At 37.1% G+C, this 21,885-nt stretch overlaps 1 protein-coding gene across 1 annotated transcript in view; it reads right to left on the bottom strand.

Moving 5' to 3' along the window:
- Window positions 1-16,471: 16,471 nt before the first annotated feature.
- The window catches only part of LOC129235875 (homeotic protein labial-like), a 77,996-nt gene continuing 72,582 nt past the window's right edge, over window positions 16,472-21,885 (bottom strand). Inside the window, exons 2-3 of the mRNA XM_054869931.1 lie at window positions 17,799-18,115; window positions 16,472-17,716 (exon numbers count right to left, since the gene is read on the bottom strand). Coding sequence (XP_054725906.1) covers window positions 17,324-17,716; window positions 17,799-18,115 — 710 coding nt within the window. The 3' untranslated portion in view covers window positions 16,472-17,323. The remainder of the gene's footprint in view (window positions 17,717-17,798; window positions 18,116-21,885) is intronic.

Genomic DNA, 21,885 nt, shown 5'->3' with positions numbered 1-21,885 from the left:
GCTTCAATGGCCTAAGTTTTTATTAATTTCCTTATTCTTTACTTATTATTATTATTATTATTATATTCACAATTAGAGGAATAAACAAGACTATGCTCGTGGAATTAGGATGCAAAATTTTACAGTGAGACTATTAAAACCGCGAATTTTATAATAAGGGATTCCGAATGGTTAGTTTAATTTCAAATTATAAACGAACGATGAACAAAACAAAATGCAAAAGCTAGTTGAGTAATACCAGCCTCACTTATTCTGCATTTTTTTAAATTTGTGGTACTCGACTAGTTATTGCGTCATGGACAAGTCTACTGACAACTAAAATTCACCGAATTTTAACTGGGGCTGTTATTGCATAAAAATTTACAATTTTTTACATAATTTTCAAGGAAGTTTTTCGACATCTACTAATCTAGCGAAATTCAGACATACGAGGGGTGCCTTTTATATTTCGGGATTTGGCAACCCTGGTGTTGCAATCTGGCAACTGACAGCTGTGTCGCAAAGTTTGACATTTTTCGGCTTTTACGTACTCAGAACGTTTTCAAATACCAGCGCTATTTGTGTTGTTTGCAGTAACTTAAAAGATTCATCTCGGTCCAAAAATGGAATTAAATCGTGAACATTTTCGTGCGATTATTTTTTACAACCTTCGACGTGGATTAACTCAGCAACATTGCATGGCTGAACTTAATTCATTTTTTGGCGATGAAGCTCCATCAAGGACCAGTGTTTATCGATGGTATGGTGAATTCAATCGTGGTCGTAGTTCACTCCAAGACAAATTTCGTGAAGGTCGTCCTAAATCAGTTGTTGTTCCGAAAACCATTGATGCTGTGCGCGAACTGATATTGCAAGATCGTCATGTGACCTATCGTGAGATTGAGATAATCTTATTCATTAGTGGGACCAGTATACATTCAATATTGCATAACATTTGACTGTCAAAAAAATTTGTTCGCGTTGGATCCCACACAATTTGTCAATCGCTCAAAAAAAGGCTCGTGTCGATTGGTCGAAGGAAATGCTCAAAAAATACGATCGCGGGGCTTCGAAACACGTCTATGACATCGTGACAGGTGATGAATCATGGATTCATGCGTATGAGCCCGAAAGTAAACAGCAGTTGACTGTATGGGTGTTTCAAGATGAGCCAAATCCAACAAAAGTTGTTCGCGCACGAAGCACTTCCAAGCAAAAGGTCGCCTGTTTTTTTCGGAAAAACTGGACATGTCGCAACCGTACCACTAGAACAATGCAGAACAGTAAATTGTGAGTGGTACACAACCATTTGTTTGCCAGTTGTCTTCCAAGAAATTAGGAAAACCAATCGCCAAAGACGGATCACTCTACACCAGGACAATGCGAGCTCTCACACATCGGCTCAAACAACTGCATTTTTCAGCACCCAAAACATCGAATTAATGGGTCATCCGCCGTATAGTCCTGACTTGGCACCGAATGACTTCTTTTTATTCCCGTACGTCAAAAACAAACTGAGAGGTCAACGTTTTTCGACACCTGAAGAAGCGCTTGCGGCATTCAGAATGCATGTTTTGGAGGTACCTCATTCAGAGTGGCAAAAGTGCTTCGACAATTGGTTCACACGCATGCAAAAGTGTGATATATAAAAGGCACCCCTCGTATTACGTAAGAAAATATGTATTTTTCATGATTTTTTCAATCTTTGGTTTTATTTGAATAATATAAATAATTCATAATCCAATAGTAGAAAATTCGGTTGTTCTGTTTAAAAATAACATAAAAAGCAAAAACAACATATAGTATGCATACTTAAAACACAGCTGTCAAGAAAGTATTTTTACATTTGCAGTTTATACCTTTAATTTATAAGTTTTGAAAGTTATAAGTATGAAATGTGAATTAGTACTTTGTAGAACTACCTCGAGCATCTATAACTCCTTGTAGTCCACTTCTAACAACATGAATAAATTTTTGAACCTCATAGTCCGGGGTTGTCTTGTGCCATGCCTCTAAAATAACGATTTTGAGCTCTGCTCGAGCTTTTGAGTGTGTTTTTGCCACTTTTTGCCCACATGTTTTCTATTGCAATACTTTGCTGCAATTAAAAAGAGGCCACATTCTGACCATATGAGCTTTCTGTTTAGGATCGTTGACCTGTATAATTTGAACTGAAGTTTGTTGTCAACAATGAATCCAACCTACAGGGACCTACAGTTTTAAGTCGACTCCCAACGATGGTAATTTTTTAAAAGGAGCTTTTGTATAGCAGAAAACACTCGGAGGTTTGCCATTGCCTGCAGAGGGGCGATCGCTAAAACTAATATAAAAAAAAATCTTTTGGTGTGTTTCAGGCATGGAGATTCGAACCTACGCATTCCCGAATGGTAGCTATCACTTATTACCTTACTGCATATACATCCCTACAAAGTGATTGATAGTTTGCCAAATTTTATTGTCGGTATAATATTCCGTCTTTCCAGTATCTACTTTTAATGGCTGCCTCCACACTATTGGGTCCATCGTTGTAATACAACACGATTTTGGTCCCATCGCAGAATATCACATTATTCCCAAAGCTATCTGGTTGAACTATGATACGTACATACGTTTTAGGGGAAGATAACTGCTTTTTTCGAGCAACTTGTGAAGTATCATATCAATTGTGCTTTTGCAAAACTTCGCGGACTGTTTCATGTGATACCTCGATCCCACACTCATCTTTAAGCTCACTAGGAAGATTTCTTTTCGAGATTTGCGACTTTCGGGCTACTATTCTCAACAAAATTCATTCGGCGCGGCCAAATATTTTCCGTGGTATTCCATTTGCATATTTTGGCTCCAGCATATTTTAATTTTTTGTACGATTTGTTTTGTTATAAATAATTTTTCGTGTTAAGTAAAATATTTCTGATAACTGTTGCACATTATTATAATAAACCGACTGAGTCACCTCAAACGATATCGGTTTTCGAGGCAGTTTTACGTTCTTCATAATTTACGTACGATCTGATATTTTGATCAACAAGTCACTCTTACGATGACTTTATGACTGATTGATGACAAATTATTTTTTGTATTTTTGCTTGCTTGGTGGATTCAAAAAGATTACCGTTATAGTACGTTCACATATAAGTAGATTATCTATAAATGAATTATTTTTATTTAAATTGAATCAAGATAAATTGAATCAAAACTTTTAATTTAAAACTAATCGAACAAAAAGCCATATACGAGGTGTGTTCAAAAAGTATCGCGAATTTTGTGTTTTTTCAAATATTATTTATGTATTCATTAATATCTATTTTGTCCCCTTTAAAGTAATCCCCATGATATATTAATCACTTGTGCCAACGTTTTTTCTAATCTTCGAAGCACTTCAAAAAATCATTTTTTTATCTTGTTCTGCTCCTCCTTCGATGCCGTCTTTATCTCTCTGTCTTTATGGCCAAAAAGTCGCGCACAAGCAATGATGTGGGGCGTTATCGTGATGCAAGAGCCAATTTTTGTTCAGATTGCTTCGCACAAATTGCGCAGAAATTGCAGGTAATATTCCTTATTGACCGTTTTACCCTGTGGTAAGAATTCATGATGCACAACGTCCTTGCAATCGAAGAAAACGGTAAGCAAACTTTTACATTCGACCGAACTTGTCGCGCTTTTTTCGGTCCTGGTTCGTGCGGAAGCTTTCATTGAGATGATTGAGTTTGTTTGGTTTCCACGTCTTAACCATAAGCCCACGATTCGTCACCAGTTATGACCGTCTGGAGCAAATTTGGGTGGTCGCGGACAGAGTCCAACATCTCATTAGCAATGTTCATGCGATGCTGCTTTTGGTCGAAATTCAGCAGTTTTGGTGCGAATTTTGCGGCGACACGTCTCATGCCCAAATCTTTGAAAAAAATCGGATGACACGAGCCAATCGATATGTCTAGGTCCTCAGCAACTTCTCTAACGGTGATTCGACGATTGGCCAATACCATTTTCTTCACTTCATCAATTTTTTCGTCTGTTGTTGAAGTGCTCGGGCGTCCGGCACGCTTTTCGTCGTTCACATCTTCTCGGTCTTCTGAGAACATTTTGTAACACCGATAAACGTCGTTTTGGCCCAAAGTAGCTTCTCCGTATGAAACAGTCGACATTCGGAATGCATCCGTGCACTTAATTTCGTTTTTCACACAAAATTTGATATAAGTTCTTTGATCCATCTTTTGAATAAGTAAAAATCGAAGACGAGCCGAAACACGTGCCAGCAAAGCAGCTGTCAACAATTAACTGAACATTCAAAATGGCCGAACTCCTCGGCATGAGTGAGAGACATGAATACCAACATATCGCCACAAAAAAAACGAAATTCGAATATACGTAACCTGCGAAAATTCAAAACTCGCAATACTTTTGGAACACACCTCGTAAAATCGCGATACGTTTGTCTAAAATTATGCATTTTTCCTATACGTTGTATCAGTTTTTGCAATGGACGCGACTTCGTTACATAAAAAGGCAAAAGAATCCCGTCTCATCCTAAAGCAAGCATCCAATTGCGTAATAAATTAGCTATTCTTTCTCCTTGATTTTTCTTATATCGTTAAAAATAATTAAACAAACCAAAAACTCCAAAATATTCCACCAAAGCAATTTCTATAAACAAAAACCTTTGGAGTCTTCCTTGGATTTTAGTTCATCTGTGATTGAGTTAAGCATTCTTATTGCATTCTGCTTCTTTATTAGCTGAGTAACAGTCAACGCGGTTTTGCAAAGTTCAACAAAGTATTGTCGCCAGTAGTTTTCTCCTCGTGCTAGCAACTCCAACTCCGGATTCTTGCAGCGCTGCGATTTTATGTACATGCGGTGGAGTCACTGAATCCATAGGCTTATTATTACATCATCTGAGAACATCTAGGCTTCTGTAGCAAAGAGGTCCATACTTCTACCGCAGAATCTTTATTCGGGGTTATTCTGAGGGATGTTTACTCAAATGTTTCGATTCTCCACAAATGTAAAAATTTGGATTATTTCAGGTTTTACTAATATATTATATTTTTATTCAAAATGCGGCTCTTAAATATTATATGTGAAAAATTAACATCATTGAAATGTCCACCATGAGCACGTCTACAGGCAATATCTCGAAAACCAGATATCGATGTTGAAGGTTGTTCTGCAACACTTTGCGCTACAGCAGCAGTATTCTCAAGAGAATACTGGTCCAGGTTTTGTTCTTCCGGGCTATTTTCTATCCTCGACAGAAACAGTTTCGTTAAGGTTTTTACCAAGCTTTGAATTGTCAATTCATTCGGACAATTATTTCCACAAAAATAATCACGAATTATGCGATGTGTTGTTCTTAAAGATCGGCCCTTTTCATAATAATTTGCAGTAATTGTAACGCATTGTTCTATCGCGTAAAATTGTACATATGTTTACTTGACAAATGTCAAAGAAGACATGAGAAAAGATATCATCTAGAAATTAGTCAATACTGACATCCAGGCGTTACTTTTGAAAGACCCTTAATTTGATTTAATTCGGCTTTAAACAATGCATTTTTGCATAAGGGAAAAATAATCCGTACTTATACATAAATATGAAGTATTCGAAATTAGAACCTGGAAGACCGCCCTTAAGTCTGTTTCAAGGCAATCGTTTACATTTACACTTTAATTATTTTATATTATGAGCTCTTCTGTTTGATTTATTGATGTTGTTGTACTGCTTGATTTCATATTTTTTTTAATCTAACAGAACATGTTTTTTATTCCTTCTTGGCATTAAAAGTACATCGATCAATTAATCAAAATCCGTTACTTTTGAAACAGCGGCATTTGCCGAAAAACAGATGGATTGCATAAAAATTTGATTTTTTTATAGCTATGCACATACATGAATACGGATATACGTAAGTATATAAGTATGTGGCTGCGGTAGTATATAGTAGATATCAGTAATTACACGCAAAATAAAAATATAAAATTAAGTAAGAAGTGTTAAAAAAAGCAAATACCCTTTGATGTATTGCATTTGACATGTGACGTTTAATGCATTTGTTGACAACCAAAATTTCACCATACCTAATGAGCTGCATGGGATTATGCACCCTGGAAGTAGGCGCTTAAGTATATTTTTGACTTGCTGCGATTTAACAACTTAACGAAAATAATGTACGTGTTTTTCTATCTCTTGGTAATATCTGCGATAGTTCGATTTTTCTATTAAATAAATGGAATTTTCAAACCACCTTTTTTGGTATTCGTTCCAGCTCCTTTAAATGCTCATTATTTCTAAGCCAATTTAAGCTTCTGTTTGATGAGAAACTCTAACTAAAAATTCCTATCAGCTTTGTATCATTCCAATTATTTTTACAAAATTATACGACAAAATCTAAAATTTTCTAACATATTTTGTGTATTTTTTGTTGCTTTTGTCCTACATTTCAACCCACTATGGCCTCCCGTTATATTTATATATAATTAGCGCGTACACCCTTTTTGGGTGTTTGGCTGAGCCCTCCTCCTATTTGTGGCATGCGTCTTGATGATGTTCCACAAATGGCGGGATCTACGGTTTCAAGCCTTTTTCATGGCAGAAATGCACTCGGAGGTTTACCATTGCCTGCCGAGGGGCGACGGCTATTACTAAACTTTTTCTTCATTTTGGTGTTTCACCGAGATTCGAACCTACGTTCCCTCTGAATTCTGAATGGTAGTCACACATCAAACTATTCGGCTACGGCGACCGCAGGCCCTCTGTTAGAAATATAAAATACCCACCTATTGAGAAGTTAGAGATTTAAAATGTCCCACAAAACTATTATCTGTTATTTTTACATAGATCTGCTGATCACATTGCATATCCAAAATATAATATAAGGATTTCTTAGTTTCCGCAAGAATGTGCCAGAGTGAAAACTTTGACCGCCAAAACAAAATTCAGACGAAAACTTTCAAATCGCCAATTCGCGTACATGTTTTGCCTTTTCTACCAGATCGCATGGTCAAAAGCTTGCTATTTTTTGTGCTGTACAGAGTTGTCAATTACAATTATTACAATATATAATATTTTCCAAAAAAAGTAACATGAAGTTGTGCCAAACAATCTGCCATCTCCTTCTGCCTTTAAAACGTTATCGCTTATGTTAACTTGGTTTCGCAAAAATTCATATAATTCTTTTAATATAATAATGCATTTTTTGTGAGATGATAATTTAAAAAAACTAAACAAAGGAACGATGCAGACACATTTTTCGGGTTGTGTTTGTAACGAAGACAGCAGAACACGTCTGATAGATTTAAGACTCGTCTAATATATTTTGTAACGGAGGATAACATCAAAACTTGCCATTGGCAGCTTCCAATTCTACAAATCACTGGGGCCACATACTATAGGCATGATTGCACCTAGAGTAGGGTCTATTTTTGAGGTGAGGATCGGATTTAATCATACTGTCGAAAAATCGACTGAGGTATAAGTTGTCTTTTTTCCCAAAAGACGAAAAACCTCTCATACGAAACCGAAGAACGTCAGACCGACTAGCCTATCATCCTTCTTATTAACATAAAATTCTTAAAGCGTTTGCTGAAAGCGCATAACAGAGGAAATATTATATTAGCAACAATATATCCCAGCATGCATGCAATAAAGGCAAATCAGTGCACTTCACTATAAAGACCACCGTAGCCGAATGGGCTGGTGCATGATTACCATTCGGAAGTGCGCAGGTTGGAATCACCGTGCGTGCATGAAACATCAATCATAGAAAAAGTTTTTTCTAGTAGCGGTCGCTCCTCGGCAGGCAGTGGCAAACCTTCAAGTGTATTTTTGCCATGGAAAAGCTCCTCATAAAAAACCATCTGCCTTTCGGAGTTGGCTTCATTTGTGGATGTCACACAAGATGCACCTCACAAATAGGAGGAGGGGGCTGACAAGGTTCAAAGATTCGCATCATCGTCGACGTTATCGAAAGTATTATATGCGACACTAAATTTCCTTCCAGTAGATCTGCAGTCAAAATATATCGCCACCTTAGTTATGTGGCGAACATGAGTTACGGCCACGGTAAACTTCTATCTAGTGTATATTCCGAATATCTGCGGTTAAACGACTGCGACCGTACTTTTCAGGCTGAACGAATGACAATAATAATAGCCGTAACATTGGTACGTTGTGATGCGATATTTGGAAATGCCGCACATCACTTACCGAGATGGCTGAGTCATTTCACCCCAAGTTACATGGGTTTCCATCCATTGCGGCATCGAGGTGGACTGCAAGGCCAATGAGTACACAGATAACGACATAGGCATACTCTTACAGATATTACTTAATTTTGAGAAAATTTTAAGAACAGTGAATGAAAGATGGCGTATCGAACCCGTCCGCAGAATCGCTTAACAATTATGGCTGACTTTCTTGCTAAAGGCACAGCATTCCTGCTAAAAGAAAATGAGAATAGCCTTAGCACAGATTTCTGTTATAACGGCGCACCGCCAGACTTCGGCGGAAGCTGTTTGAATTAAGAAGAAGAAGAGACAATTTCGCACCTTCTGTGCCACCGTCCTGCTCTATGCAGACTCAGATTTACTAAGCGTGTTCGATAGGGAACAACTGATACAACGTAACTTAACCCAACCAAATTTGAAATATTGTAAAAACTGAAGTTACTACAGGGTCGGCACTCGAACTGTAACCAATTAAAAAGGCCATAAATTTACTTTAGAAAATTACTTTTACTCAATTCAAAAAAAAAAAAAAAATGTGTGAAAATAATACAAAATTAAGAATCGATTTACTTTTGCTCGTTATGGCCACTTTTTGCCTTGTCTATGGCCTTGAGATGGTCCAGAAACGAATTGCAAGATGCTCGAATGTGACTTGCAGGTATTTTAGCCCACTCGCGGGCAGTGGTTTTTTTCAGCGCTTTGAGACTGGTGAAACTTTTAGTTCGGATCTTGCTCTCCTAAATGGCCCAAAGAGAATAATCTATCGGATTCAGGTCTGGTGAATTTGAGAGCCATTGTGTGGACGTTATGAAGTTCGGAACGTTGTTTTTTAGCCATTCTTGGTGCACTCGAGCTTTGTGAGACGGTGCCGAGTCCTGTTGAAACGCCCATGGTCTGCCACCGAAATGTTTGTCTGCCCACAGCTTCCAAGCAACCTCCAGAATACTTTCTCGATAATATTTCGCATTGACCTTGACACCAGGCTTGATGAAAACGATTGGAGAGCACCCATCTGCGGTTACAGTGGGCCAAACCGTTACCTCTGGCGGGTGCTGCCTCCTGGTAGCCAATCGATGACTCAAACTCGCACGGTCGGTTAAATAAACCCTATCGTTTTGGGAGTTTACGAATTGCTCAAATTGAACAATTTTCCCGTCAGAGAACACAATGTTCGGAAATTGACGGCTTTCAGCCAAGCGAAGCAACTCCTTCGTTCTCTCAAGTCTGACTTGTTGCTGCTTTGGTGTGAGATCATGCGCCTTTTGGATCTTATAAGGCTCGACTTTGAGAAAATTGTTCAGTGTGCGGCGGATGCTACGGTTAGGTATTTTTAGTTCTTTTGCCATTTGATTGGGGATTTCGGTCAAGTCGCTTGTTCACTTTGTGAACCATTTCACGTGACGTTGTAGTCTTTTGATGACCACCTCCATGAGGTTTCACGATGCTACCAGTATCGTTGTAATGAGTAATGGTGCGATAAACACAAAACTTTATTTACTTTAAGGTGCTCGAGCTCACGAACAAACTCTGGTGGTGATTTTCCAGCCAAATATAAGGCAATCACACTATTACGTTTGAAATCCATTACTGATTTTCTTTTTTCATGTTTACTCTCGGCAAAATGCTTCCGCGCGCTACTAAATAGTACTCTGGACTGTTATTTAGCCAACTAACAGACAGCTGATGCACGGTCATCACGGTCTGCTCGGCGCGAGCGGTCTGAAAATGGTTACACTTCGAGTGCCGGATCCTGTACGATCCCTCCCTTGTGGAACAACATCAAGACGACGCACACTATAAATAGGAGGAGGAGCTCGTTCAAACACCCAAAATGGGTGTAAGCTCCAATTAGAAGTATATGAAGTATGATACCAAGAAGTTAAACAGCGTAAAACTTTCTTATACATACTCGTACAATGTAATGCATGCAACACAGAAAATGTTGATACTGTGCAAAAATGATGTACGGGGAATGCTGCCGAATACTCGTACAAATCCTGGCCAATTCAGATGACTGCCTTATACAAAAGGTATTTCTGTTGTACGCGGAATCCTATGGTACTGACCAATTTTCTAGGTCAGCTACCGTTTTCGAGGTATTTTATATTAAAATTTATGGGTCTGAAAGCTTCAAGAAGGCATTGCTTTACTAAAACAAAGCTTGTAATCCATCACGGGCAGTCAATTCACCGCAATTCGAACTCATGAAATTATCAATATTAAAATGTTAAGTTTTAAAATATTTTCTTTTTACATATAGGTATATAAATTAATATAAATGATAAGTCCACTGAGAAATTCCATTAACGAATGCAAAATGTTAAACTTGAGGTATTTCCCAAAACAAACTATAACCGCAGAGTTTAAGGCAATGAGTTTAATCTCAAACAAAAAGTTTAAATATGTTCATGAACGCAAAAAAACTAAGCCACTCCACATCTTCTTTCAGCTCATATAAATTTTCGTTCGAGCAACGGGGGATTTTATCTCACGTCTCGTCAAATTCGAGAAATGGGTTATATGATTGGTGGTTATATAAAGCCAGTCTTGTTTCTTTCTAAATTTCCTCCGCAGCCTAAAATATCAATGTTTTGGCCTAAAATCGTCAATTTATAATTATGGGCATTTTCGATAAAAATTGCATTGCATACCAAATATATTTCGCTCATATCTTATGAGATTAATTTTCTTTTACTTATTTACTTAGAGTTCGAAATTTAAATAATTTTGAGTCAACAATAATTTTTGTAATACTTACAAACCCGTTTTTTACGTGGTAGAAACGGGTTAAAAGTTACGTTACTATTCATCGCTACAGGATGGTAAGCTTGCACGTTTTTTGCCTACTCGACTAAATGCTGTCATCAGTAGATATATCAGATATGTCCAATCCATTTGTCGAGTTTAATTTAACTGGAGAATTCCCTTCGTTATTAAGGGGTTTGGTTTTACGTTGTTCCAAAGTATATTATTAGCGACTGTTGTTTTGGTTTCTCAAGTTGCTGATATAATTTTTGATATTCAGATACAAAAGGCTTAAGGCTACGCTGAAATTTTAATGCACAATCCATATCAGAATCATGAGTACGAAAAAAAACTAAATAAAACAAGGTATACATAATTTTTATGTATAGAATATATTGTGTATCAAGAATATATTTTTCGCTGTATATTTTATCAACATTAACTTTAATACCTTGCATGCTACTGCCTCTAAATTTTTGGGCTTCAATTCCAATATGGTATTCTTCTGAATTTTATGGTAAGGGTTTGCACTTTCAAAAAATCGATTTTTTTGTCTTATCGTATTGTTTAACATTTTAGGAATATATTCCCAAAATTTTAAGCCTATCTGAGCAAAACTTTTGGAGTTATTGCCCAATTAGTCTCGCGTCTTAGCTCTGACAGGTGCAAGCGTTCGGGAAGGCAGCGCGGCTGACAACGTTTTTCTCAAAACTACTTTTTGAAAGTCGATGATCACTGCCAAATAAAAATTACTTGACCGATTCATTCCAAACTTGATACACATTTTCTTCATATAAAATGCCTGCCCCCAACGTTTAGTTTATATTTTTTTTGACACATAAAATGGCGGAAATTTTCGTTGAAAATAGAAGTTTTCACTGTAGACCGCCACCAAAAATTTTTAAACGAAGAAAAAAATAAGCGGACAACGTTGGGGGGAAGATTTAATGATACTTTGACTAAATTTGAATTGGTTTTGTTTTCAGATAATTTCCGACCGAGATACAGTGATCACTGCAAAATGTTTTTTTTTTTTTCAAACGTTTTCGGTCATGGTCGGTCACCGGCTTATTTTTAAGTATTTCCGCATGAAAAAATTACAGGATATAGTTTAAAGTATGCTTAATAATATACAAAAGGTTTTAATAAATTTGCTCAATCCATATTTAAGAAAAAAATTCACAAAAATAATGTTTTTTTCCCCCGCTAAAACACTTACCACTTTTAATTATTCCTAGTTTTTTTAGTAGTTTCCGATTGTCATTCCTCCTGCGGTGTATCCATTAATTGAGACTTACAGGACATGCCATCTTCCAAGTTCTCCCACAAGTGGTTTATTGGATTTATGGCAGGAGACTGTGGAGGTGTCAGTAGACTGTGTGATACATGATGCATGATCTACATATGCCTACCATCGGCAGTACGCTTGGAATCATTGTTTTGTTGACAATAAAAATGATAGCCAGGATAAAGCCTTTTCATACTGTTTTAGAGGTTACCTTTTAGGAAATTAAGATAAACTTTCTTATCCATTCCCTCTCTATAAATAGCTACTAAATACCGACAGTTGCCGCCGCCAAAGCACTTCATACCATGACTCCTCCACCACTATGTTTAACTGTGCTCACAGTATTGCCTGCATCGAATTCCGAATTTGGTTTTCTCCAAATGCGTATTATTCTGCCATCAGATTTGAAAATATCGAATTTACTCTCTTCTATAATATAAAGACCGCATTATTCCAGAATTTCACTGCAAAATGGTTAGAATCGTAAAAATTTTAGCATATAATAAAAAAAAACGCTCTTGACGCTCTGAAATAGTGAGTGTTTTTCTAATAGAATATATTTATAAATCACCTAACCCGTGTGATATTTACGTCAGCGTAATTTCAGCTTTTCGTTAACGTAATTGTTTTTTTGTGTCAGCTCTGCAACGTATTTTTTGCAAGTCAAATTTTTTTTATTCCTTTATTATTCCACTTGGAACATAGGGCTTCAACAAATCATTTAATTCTTTTTTTATAACAGTTTCCAATTCACGAAACTTAGAACGCTTCTAAGTATTTTGTGGACAACAAAAGCTGATGTAAAGGTAATTAATAGAGAGTGTTGAGAGTGTCTAAACACTTTCTTTCCCATAGACTATACGTTATCAGCCAAAATCCAGGAGGAGAATCCAGAGTACGAATATTATGGTCTTCCTGGCTGCATCTTGGTCATCAATTTTTGTTTAATAAAATTCACTTTTTAACAATTGAAATTAGCTTTTATTTTTCAATAATTTATAGTCAAGCATACATTTGTATATTATCATTAGGACTAGTTTGTTCTAAAAAGTATCAATTCAAACGTATTCTGGCAGATAAAATACACAACAAAAAGTAAATATAATAAATAAAGGTTATTTAAATTTATACATCTATGCATCGATTTTGTATGTATGTTTCTTTGTACAATCATTCCAATTAAATGAAAAAAAAATTTAAATGTATTTATTCATCTTTTTACGATATACTAAGTATTTATATTTACAAATAAAATTGCCGATACTTTCCTATTTAGTTGAATTAAGAATAACTTTATTGTTCTTTATACTAAGTAGGTATGAGTTTATATTTATACATTTTGATTGGTTCAATGGATCGCTAATTGTATTCACTAACTTTTGCAGATAATGCGACATTTCTGCAAAACCCTGAGTTTGTATTTCGTATTTTTAATCTTAAATTTGCAAATTTATGTTAGTGTTAAATATTTTTATTTTATCATAATTAGCTACTTGTGCATACACACATATATACCAATGTATGTGTGTATGTAAATAATTTACCAGCCGCTTATTTAATAACAATTTATTTTGATTATATACAATTTTGTATGGGGACTGCCCAATATGCATAAGTCTGAATTATTTCGCTTTGAAATGGTATAGATTTTTTTGCTTCTATGTGTTGTGGAAATATTGTCCTTTTAACGAGGGTTTGGAACAATTATTTTTTAAATGATTGAGGATGTTTCTGTAAAGTATGTCATGAGTCATCACACTAAATTACGTATACATGACACCTTGATCAAAAAGTTCGCGGAGCAGCCGCAAGTGACGCTCTAAGCCAACTGATTTGAGTTGTGCTTTGTGGTTTTAGGTTAACACATCTGTGATTAACATTTAAACCAAAATTTTGCCATCATAGCTTGATATTTGTAAAAGCTACGCCGTCTTGAGTAAATCTACCTTTGCGCGTGTTTTCGACTTCTTACAGTTTTAAAAATGTATTTGAATTTACAATAAGGAATTTGTATTAAATTTTGCGTTGAAAATGGATTCAATGGGCGAAAACCTTAGAAATGTTGGGAAATCGTTTTGGTAATGATACTCTAAAGAAAACAGAAAACAGCCGTTTACTAGTGGCACGCACGTGAGATCACAGATGAGATCGAGCAGGCCATCTGAAATCATCAATAAAGTGGAAGAAAAGTCAATCGCAAATTACCCATTAGAGGGCTCGCAGAGGATTTGAACAGTGCTTATGGATCCGTTCGTACTGAACCGTAAGTTTGCGCCGTGTTGTTGTAAAGTTGGTCCCAAAGTATCTGAAGACTTGATTTCCAATGCTTAATCCGACCCAACATTCATCAAACGAATATTTACTGGAGATGAGACGTGGGTTTATCCACACGCAATCCAGAAATCAGGCGAGTGAGCGGAGAGCTCGGAAGGTCGGACAGTCAAAAAAGAAAGGATTTATGGAAAAACAACTTGTGGATTTTGCACCATAATAACGCACCATCGCATAGTGCCATCATTATCCGTGAATTTTCGGCCAAGAACAAAACGAGTACCATCCAACAGCTATCGAATTCCCCGGATATGGCTCCCTGCGATTTTTTCTGCTTGAGCGAGCCAGAAAAGCAGGTGTTTCAACAGCCGAAAGGAAGAAATGGAAAAATCGAAGACGGCTCTGCTGGCTATACCAAAAATATAGTTCCAGAAATGTTTTGAGAGCTGGATCAAACACTTCCATAAGTGCAGGAAGTACTTTTAAGGTGATAATATCGCTTTTGAGAAATAAACTTGTTTTTTTCAGTCTTCTGAGCATATTCCGGGAGTTTTTTGATCAAGGTGGCGTTTAAACGATTCTCTGGAAATTGTCTACATTTTACTTTTGCACTGTTTTTACTCTGAAAATTTACTACAATTTAAAAACAGTGCGAAAGGTTAGCAAAGACAAATTTTTGAAATTATTATCAAATTGATTTATTCATCACAGCATTCTGCATTTTCTTGCCTTACATTCTGAAATTCATTTTTAACCCTTTGTCTGCCGAAAAAAAGCTATTGCAGTTCCTACTGGAAAATTTTATTAGCTACACCAACTATTAGGAAACATAGTAATAATCAAAAAGAAAGTGTTACAGAGTTCAAAGGCATCAAATGTTGAATCGGGAACACAATAAATTCTCGTCCGGTAAACAAAAGGTTAAGGTGTTCGCTTATAGTTTAGATGGAATATTTAGTCAATTTTTTTTTAATAGCTCATATAATATCAAGACTTATGCCCATATAATACAGATTTTTGACGCGCTAATCTTTTTGTTCTATGTGTAAATCTTAAAGTTATGAAATATGGCACATTTTCACGTCGCCATCCAATAGAGAGTGCGCATTACTGCACTCATAATTCACAAGGTGCTTTTCAAATAAACAGAACTTTTAGAATAGAGCAATTTTCGGTGCCACCTTATATGTATAGGTTTCATCGTGCGTTCAAAATGCCTATTATTTTCCGACCTGCACTAAAAATTTTATGATTTTTGTTAGACTGGAACCGACGTTACGAGTATTGTATCTAAGTTGATAGTGTAACCTATACTCATCAGGTATACAAAGAAACTTAGTATAACTTTTGCCAAAATGTTTCAATTCAACGTATGTAATTTAATATTAATATTATAGCCACGATGTACAGAATGCATAGGTGTGATCAACATCAAACCGTTAATCGGCTCTCAGCGAATTTGAAGGAATCGGCTGATTTGCTGACGCCATAAGCTATATGAAAGCGATTTGTATACAATAGAGGTCGGGAAACACTGAGACTGTGCTGGAGATATTGTATATGGAAAAATCACCACAGCTACTGCTCATGTTAAGTACATTGCTGCCATCTGCACGGTGAAGATAATTCAGAAGATGTGACCAACATCAGACTGTTAGTCGGCTCTTAGTGACTGTGAAGGAATTAGTTGATTTGCTGACGAAACACTGGATGTGACAGCAGTTTGTTTAGGAAAAACTGGGATTGTGTTGGTAATATACAAAAAAATCAACGTAGTAATTGCTCAAGTAACTTCCTTACCGTCTGAACAACGACTGATTGCACGAGTGTGCTTATACATATGAAATGAGCTTGCACAATATTGCTGTCAAGCCCCCTATGACGTAGCAGCCAACGTTATTCTGACAATTTTGCTTCGGTTGGCCAAATCTTGTGATCTATTATACTTGTTCATTGAAATTCATGGAATCGGAATAAGGCATATCAAAATATCAAAGTGTTTGGGCTAATGGCGTATTGAGAATCAGAATTTATCATTCGCAGAGAGCAAAGTCTTCCTTCTCGATATTGTAACTGCCGATGAAACGTGATATTTTCAATAAGATCTAGAACCCAATAGTCACAATGCGAGTAGAAGACGTGAAACCGTAAAAAAGGTACATGGCGCATATTTTCTACCATTCTAGCTAAAATAACTCCAGTCTTTTAGTGTCTTGAAATATTCACTGCCTGTCGGAAAAGATCGCACCTTACGTACGCGCTCAATTCGTTGTACTTTGGAACGCACCGCGTAAATCCGAAATTTCAATTAGCGCAAATTGTGAATCGAATATTGCTATTTTTGTAAGATCTCGAGTGCCTTAATTTGCCACCAGTTTTACTTATTTTCATGTGTTTCTATTCATTTGTGCTTATGTGTGTATATATGGAAAGCATTTGCAAAAGCCTTCAAAAATTTTGATTACTGTACATGTGGACTCATAAACTACATACTATACATACTCACGAATATACTGCTACATAGAGACCACAGTCATGGCTGCGTATGTATGTAAGTATGTATTATATATTTGCGAATTAATTTATTATTATTATGTACTTTAAACTGTTATCACAGCCAATATCGGTACGCATTTGTAGCCCCTTTTTTGTTCCTAGCTGTGGGTGTAAGCGTCCGACACTTGGCAAATTCAACTAACACAGTTAATACACATAAGTGCAATATACCGTATATGCGCTCCCACCTGCCCAGTGGATGAAGCTATCGCCTGGCATAAGTGATGCTGGTCAGTGGTGTGATGCCAGCGCAAATGCGATCGTATTAATTTGATTCACGGCTATTATCGCTATGCGCTGTCAGATTACAATCTCCGCTGCTGAGCGTATTGTTGCCATTATGACAGGAGTCGTTATTGTGAGCCCCAGCATCACTGCTGTTGACGGCCGATGAGCCCATACGAGGTACACTGGGCTTATTTCCGGCGCTAGGGCCACCATGGGCATGCACATTAGTATTGTTGGCACTATTATGGCAATTGTTGCCAACATTAAAGTTGCAATTAGCGTTCGTTGGACCAGCTGCAGAACCGATGCTGCTTGGTGTTGTAGACGAAGTGGTCGACACGGTTTGTTGCGCCAGTATGTCCCCCGGTATTAGACCCTCCTTGACCCGTTTCTTCTGTTTCATGCGGCGGTTCTGGAACCAAATTTTCACCTGTCAACAAGAAAAAATCTAATTTTCACTTCTGCCTCAAACGCAAATTAAGTTAAAACGTTTAAGTCGCCCCTCCACTTACCTGTGTCTCGTTGAGCTGCAGTGTGTTGGCGATTTCAATGCGACGTGCGCGTGTCAAATAGCGGTTGAAATGGAACTCCTTCTCTAGTTCAGTCAACTGCTTGTTGGTAAAATTGGTACGTCCCGAATTATTAGTCGCACTCAGGCTGCAGCTACTCATATTGGGCGCACCAATGATCAGTCCCGGCGCGTTGCCATTGCCACCCGCTAAGAGTAGGCTCGTCTGAGTCTGTTGGCCGGCGGGTAAGCTGTTGCGGCAAATGTCTAACTGATGTCCATTCAGCTGATAATCGTGTATTGTGGCAGGTAGTTTTGGTGCTGCGAAGATAAACAAAGAGAAAAGGAAGAAACGATAATCAGTTTGACGTTTCAATGCTAGTTTTGTGGTTTTTGAGTGATTTTCGGTGATGATCGCTGTCAAAGTTAATCAGTGAATTTGCATTTTCTCATACACATATTACATACATACATATCAATACGTCTGAGCACACATATTTGTACCTAAATACCACAATATTTTCTTTTTTGAATGCCAGTTTTGATGCATTCAAATACTATAACGAGAATACAGGTTTGGTGCCCAAGTTGTATTTATTTTATTTACAATATGTTTGTTGTTACTTTTTATAAGTGTTGGCTTAGAAGGTATACATGAATGCCTGATCATGCGAAGATGATTTTGCATTACTGTGTATAATTTGACATGCGCCCCGTGGACTTTAAGCTGATGATGAAAACAATATTTTGGTTTTTCACAGAAGGATTTAATAGGATTTATTATTATGTTTGAAAACATTGTGGTATTTTTGGCTTGGGAATGAATAAGTGAAAAACAGGTACATATGAAATGTGGGTGTTCGTGCACCATTCCTTTTCCCAAAGGTAAAGAAGGATGGAAAATGCCGTTATCGCCATGAAGTGTTATGCCATTTTTAAACAAATTTGGTTTTTATTATATAACATTGTTATCTGATTCCTAGAAATTCTTGTGCGTACAGGATGTCCCATGCAGTGGTTTTTTTTGTGAAAATTCAAAAAAATTAACAAAACTCAATTTTTTCCAGTATCTTATTAGCTTATCCGAAAGAGCAATTATTTCCATTATTTATGGAACACGATTTCATTCATATGGGCTCCTCAGATCGCTTCGCAGTAGCGTATCATATTAACCTAACTTTCCAAGCCTTTGGTGACAGGTTCTGGCTTTATCTCATGAATAGAGTACTCCATATTCATTTTGAGAGCCATAAACGGATTATTCGTAGAATATCAGTCTCTCATGGAACGTTGCAAAAAAGCCTAACGGCGTCAAATCCCTTCTTCGAGGTTTCCAAATGACATCAGCCGTCGAGACGAAAATGCGCTTCGTCAGAAAAGATGATTTGGACTTACTTTCAATAAACGCACTGTTTGGGCTACATTTTGGAAAAAAGGTTTGCAAACTTTTTCAAAGTTGCTCAAGCGTAAAGCGATTAATTTCGTTCAACGGAGATATGATACTGACTTTCTTTCCAGTGGGAAAGAGCTGTGACTGTCAAAATAACATACATATGATTAAAAAAATTACTACATTTACCACTCTGTATACGTGCATGTAGACCTTTTCTCTGGGTTGGTTTTAAGTATTTGGTAGGAATTTTATATTTAGGCAACGGTTTACTTTCTTATGGTTTCTGGATAAGTGGATTCAGCTTGTTTTTAAAAAATATAATCAATTTTGCTTCGCTGGCTGAAGTATTCTATTGAACAAAAAAGGACATGAAAGCATAATTCAGAAATAGATTTAGAGTCTCCTTATTTTTGTAAAAAAGGTTGTCAAAAAAGTCTTGCGGTATTTCCGCAAGCTTGTCTTTGCAAGCGCGTAGTTCTAGTTGTATTCGTCGCATCGGTTCACGCTAGAACTTTTTGGAAAGCTCTTTTCACGTGCTAACACGTGTTTGATTAATTGTTGTTTGCTTTTAGTCGTTCGTGAGTTATAGCGTCGCAAACATGGAGCAAAATAAAGAGAAAATACGGCATATTTTAGAGTACTACTACGCTAAAGGCAAAAATACATCTCATGCTGCCAATAAAATTTGTGCAGTTTATGGACCCGATACAGTTTCCATTTCCACCGCACAACGATGGTTTCATTGTTTTCGTTCTGGTGCAGAGGTGATCGAAGATGCGTCACGGTCCGGAAGGCCTGTCGTCGAAAATTGCGATAAAATCGCCGAATTGATCGAAAGAGACCGGCATAGTAGCATCCGTAGCATCGGCCAAGAGCTGGGCATGAGTCATCAAACCGTTATAAACCATTTGAAGAAGCTGGGATTCAAAAAGAAGCTCGATGTATGGGTGCCACACGACTTGACGCAAAAAAACATTTTTGCCCGTATGGATGCATGCGAATCGCTTCTGAATCGCAACAAAATCGACCCGTTTTTGAAGCGGATGGTGACTGGCGATGAAAAGTGGGTCACTTACGACAACGTGAAGCGCAAACGGTCGTGCTCGAAAAGCGGTGAAGCTGCCCAGACGGTGGCCAAGCCTGGATTGACGACCAGGAAGGTTCTTCTGTGTGTTTGGTGGGATTGGCAGGGAATCATTCACTATGAGCTACTCCCCTATGGCCAAACGCTCAATTCGGACCTGTACTGCCAACAACTGGACCGCTTGAATGCAGCACTCATGCAGAAGAGGCCGTCTTTGATCAACAGAGGCCGAATTGTCTTCCATCAGGACAACGCGAGGCCACACACATATTTGGTGGCGCGCCAGAAGCTCCGGGAGCTCGGATGGGAGGTTCTTTTGCATCCACCGTATAGTCCGGATCTCGCACCAAGTGACTACCACCTATTTCTGTCCATGGCGAACGAGCTTGGTAGTCGGAAGTTGTCCTCAAGAGAGTCCTGTGAAAATTGGCTCTCTGAGTTTTTTGACAATAGGGAAGCGAGCTTCTATAAAAGGGGCATTATGAAGTTGGCATCTCGTTGGGAACTCGTCATCGAACAAAACGGCGCATATTTGACTTAAATCGCATTATTACAACCAATTTTATGAACAATTGAAAACTCAATAAAAATACCGCAAGACTTTTTTGACAACCTTTATAAATATTCGATATATCTCCATGTAATATATTTTACATAAATATGTAAATGTAAGAAATATTATAAATAATAGTTTGGCATATGCATTCTTTAGGCAGAGCTTCAACTCAAAATAGGAGGACCTACAGTTTTCCACTACCATCGATTAGAAAATGGTGAATACGATTGGCATAGAAATGTTTTATTTGTTTAGTGTTTGATAATCGCAAAAGGATTCTGTCAACATACTATGCACCTCGTATTTCCATGTATGAGCCGATGAAAAGGAAAATTGTAGTCGAAAAATGGTTTTCAATAGCAGCTCTCGAACTTTGAGAGTGTACAGCAGCCATTTTGGTAAAGCTACAGAATCGCGGAAATACTTATTTATTTTTGATATTTAACTACAGAATCGCGGAAATACTTATTTATTCTTGATATTTAACTACAGAATCGCGGAAATACTTATTTATTCTTGACATTTAACTATGGATCGCTACACGATTCAACACGAGGTTTAATTTATTAAAAAATATTATCAAAATTAGTGATCTGTTCGCTAAAAGTTCAGAAAGGAAATTATCTTTCATTTTTCACAAGCAAAATTCCCGCCGAAATATAATTTACTTCAACGGTAGTGTATCATTACCTATGTGGTCAGCAAAAAAAAAAACGCTGGTTTGGCGTCCCAAAGTGAAAGCAAACCGAGAAGTGACGGATTGGCTTCAAGAGATAAACCGGCAGCTGTTGAGCCATCAAAAATAAAAAAGTATAGTTTTAACTTTTGTTTGAAACCAGTATTCAAGCATTAAATGATCAAGCGGTACTTAAATATGAATAAGTAAACACAGATATATTTTATCACCAACTGACCTACCAAACGGCACTTGCAACAGTTTTTCCAATAAAGAACTGGTTTGAGTTCGATTTAATTTAAATTTAACTTAATTTCTAATTTGAGAGTACATGAATTTTTAATATTTACAAGAGTTTCAGATAGTCGGTTTCTGGAGCAAA

Source organism: Anastrepha obliqua, chromosome 1 (genome assembly GCF_027943255.1).
Source record: "Anastrepha obliqua isolate idAnaObli1 chromosome 1, idAnaObli1_1.0, whole genome shotgun sequence".
Taxonomy (NCBI): domain Eukaryota; kingdom Metazoa; phylum Arthropoda; class Insecta; order Diptera; family Tephritidae; genus Anastrepha; species Anastrepha obliqua.
This window is presented reverse-complemented; position numbering and strand designations above follow the sequence as displayed.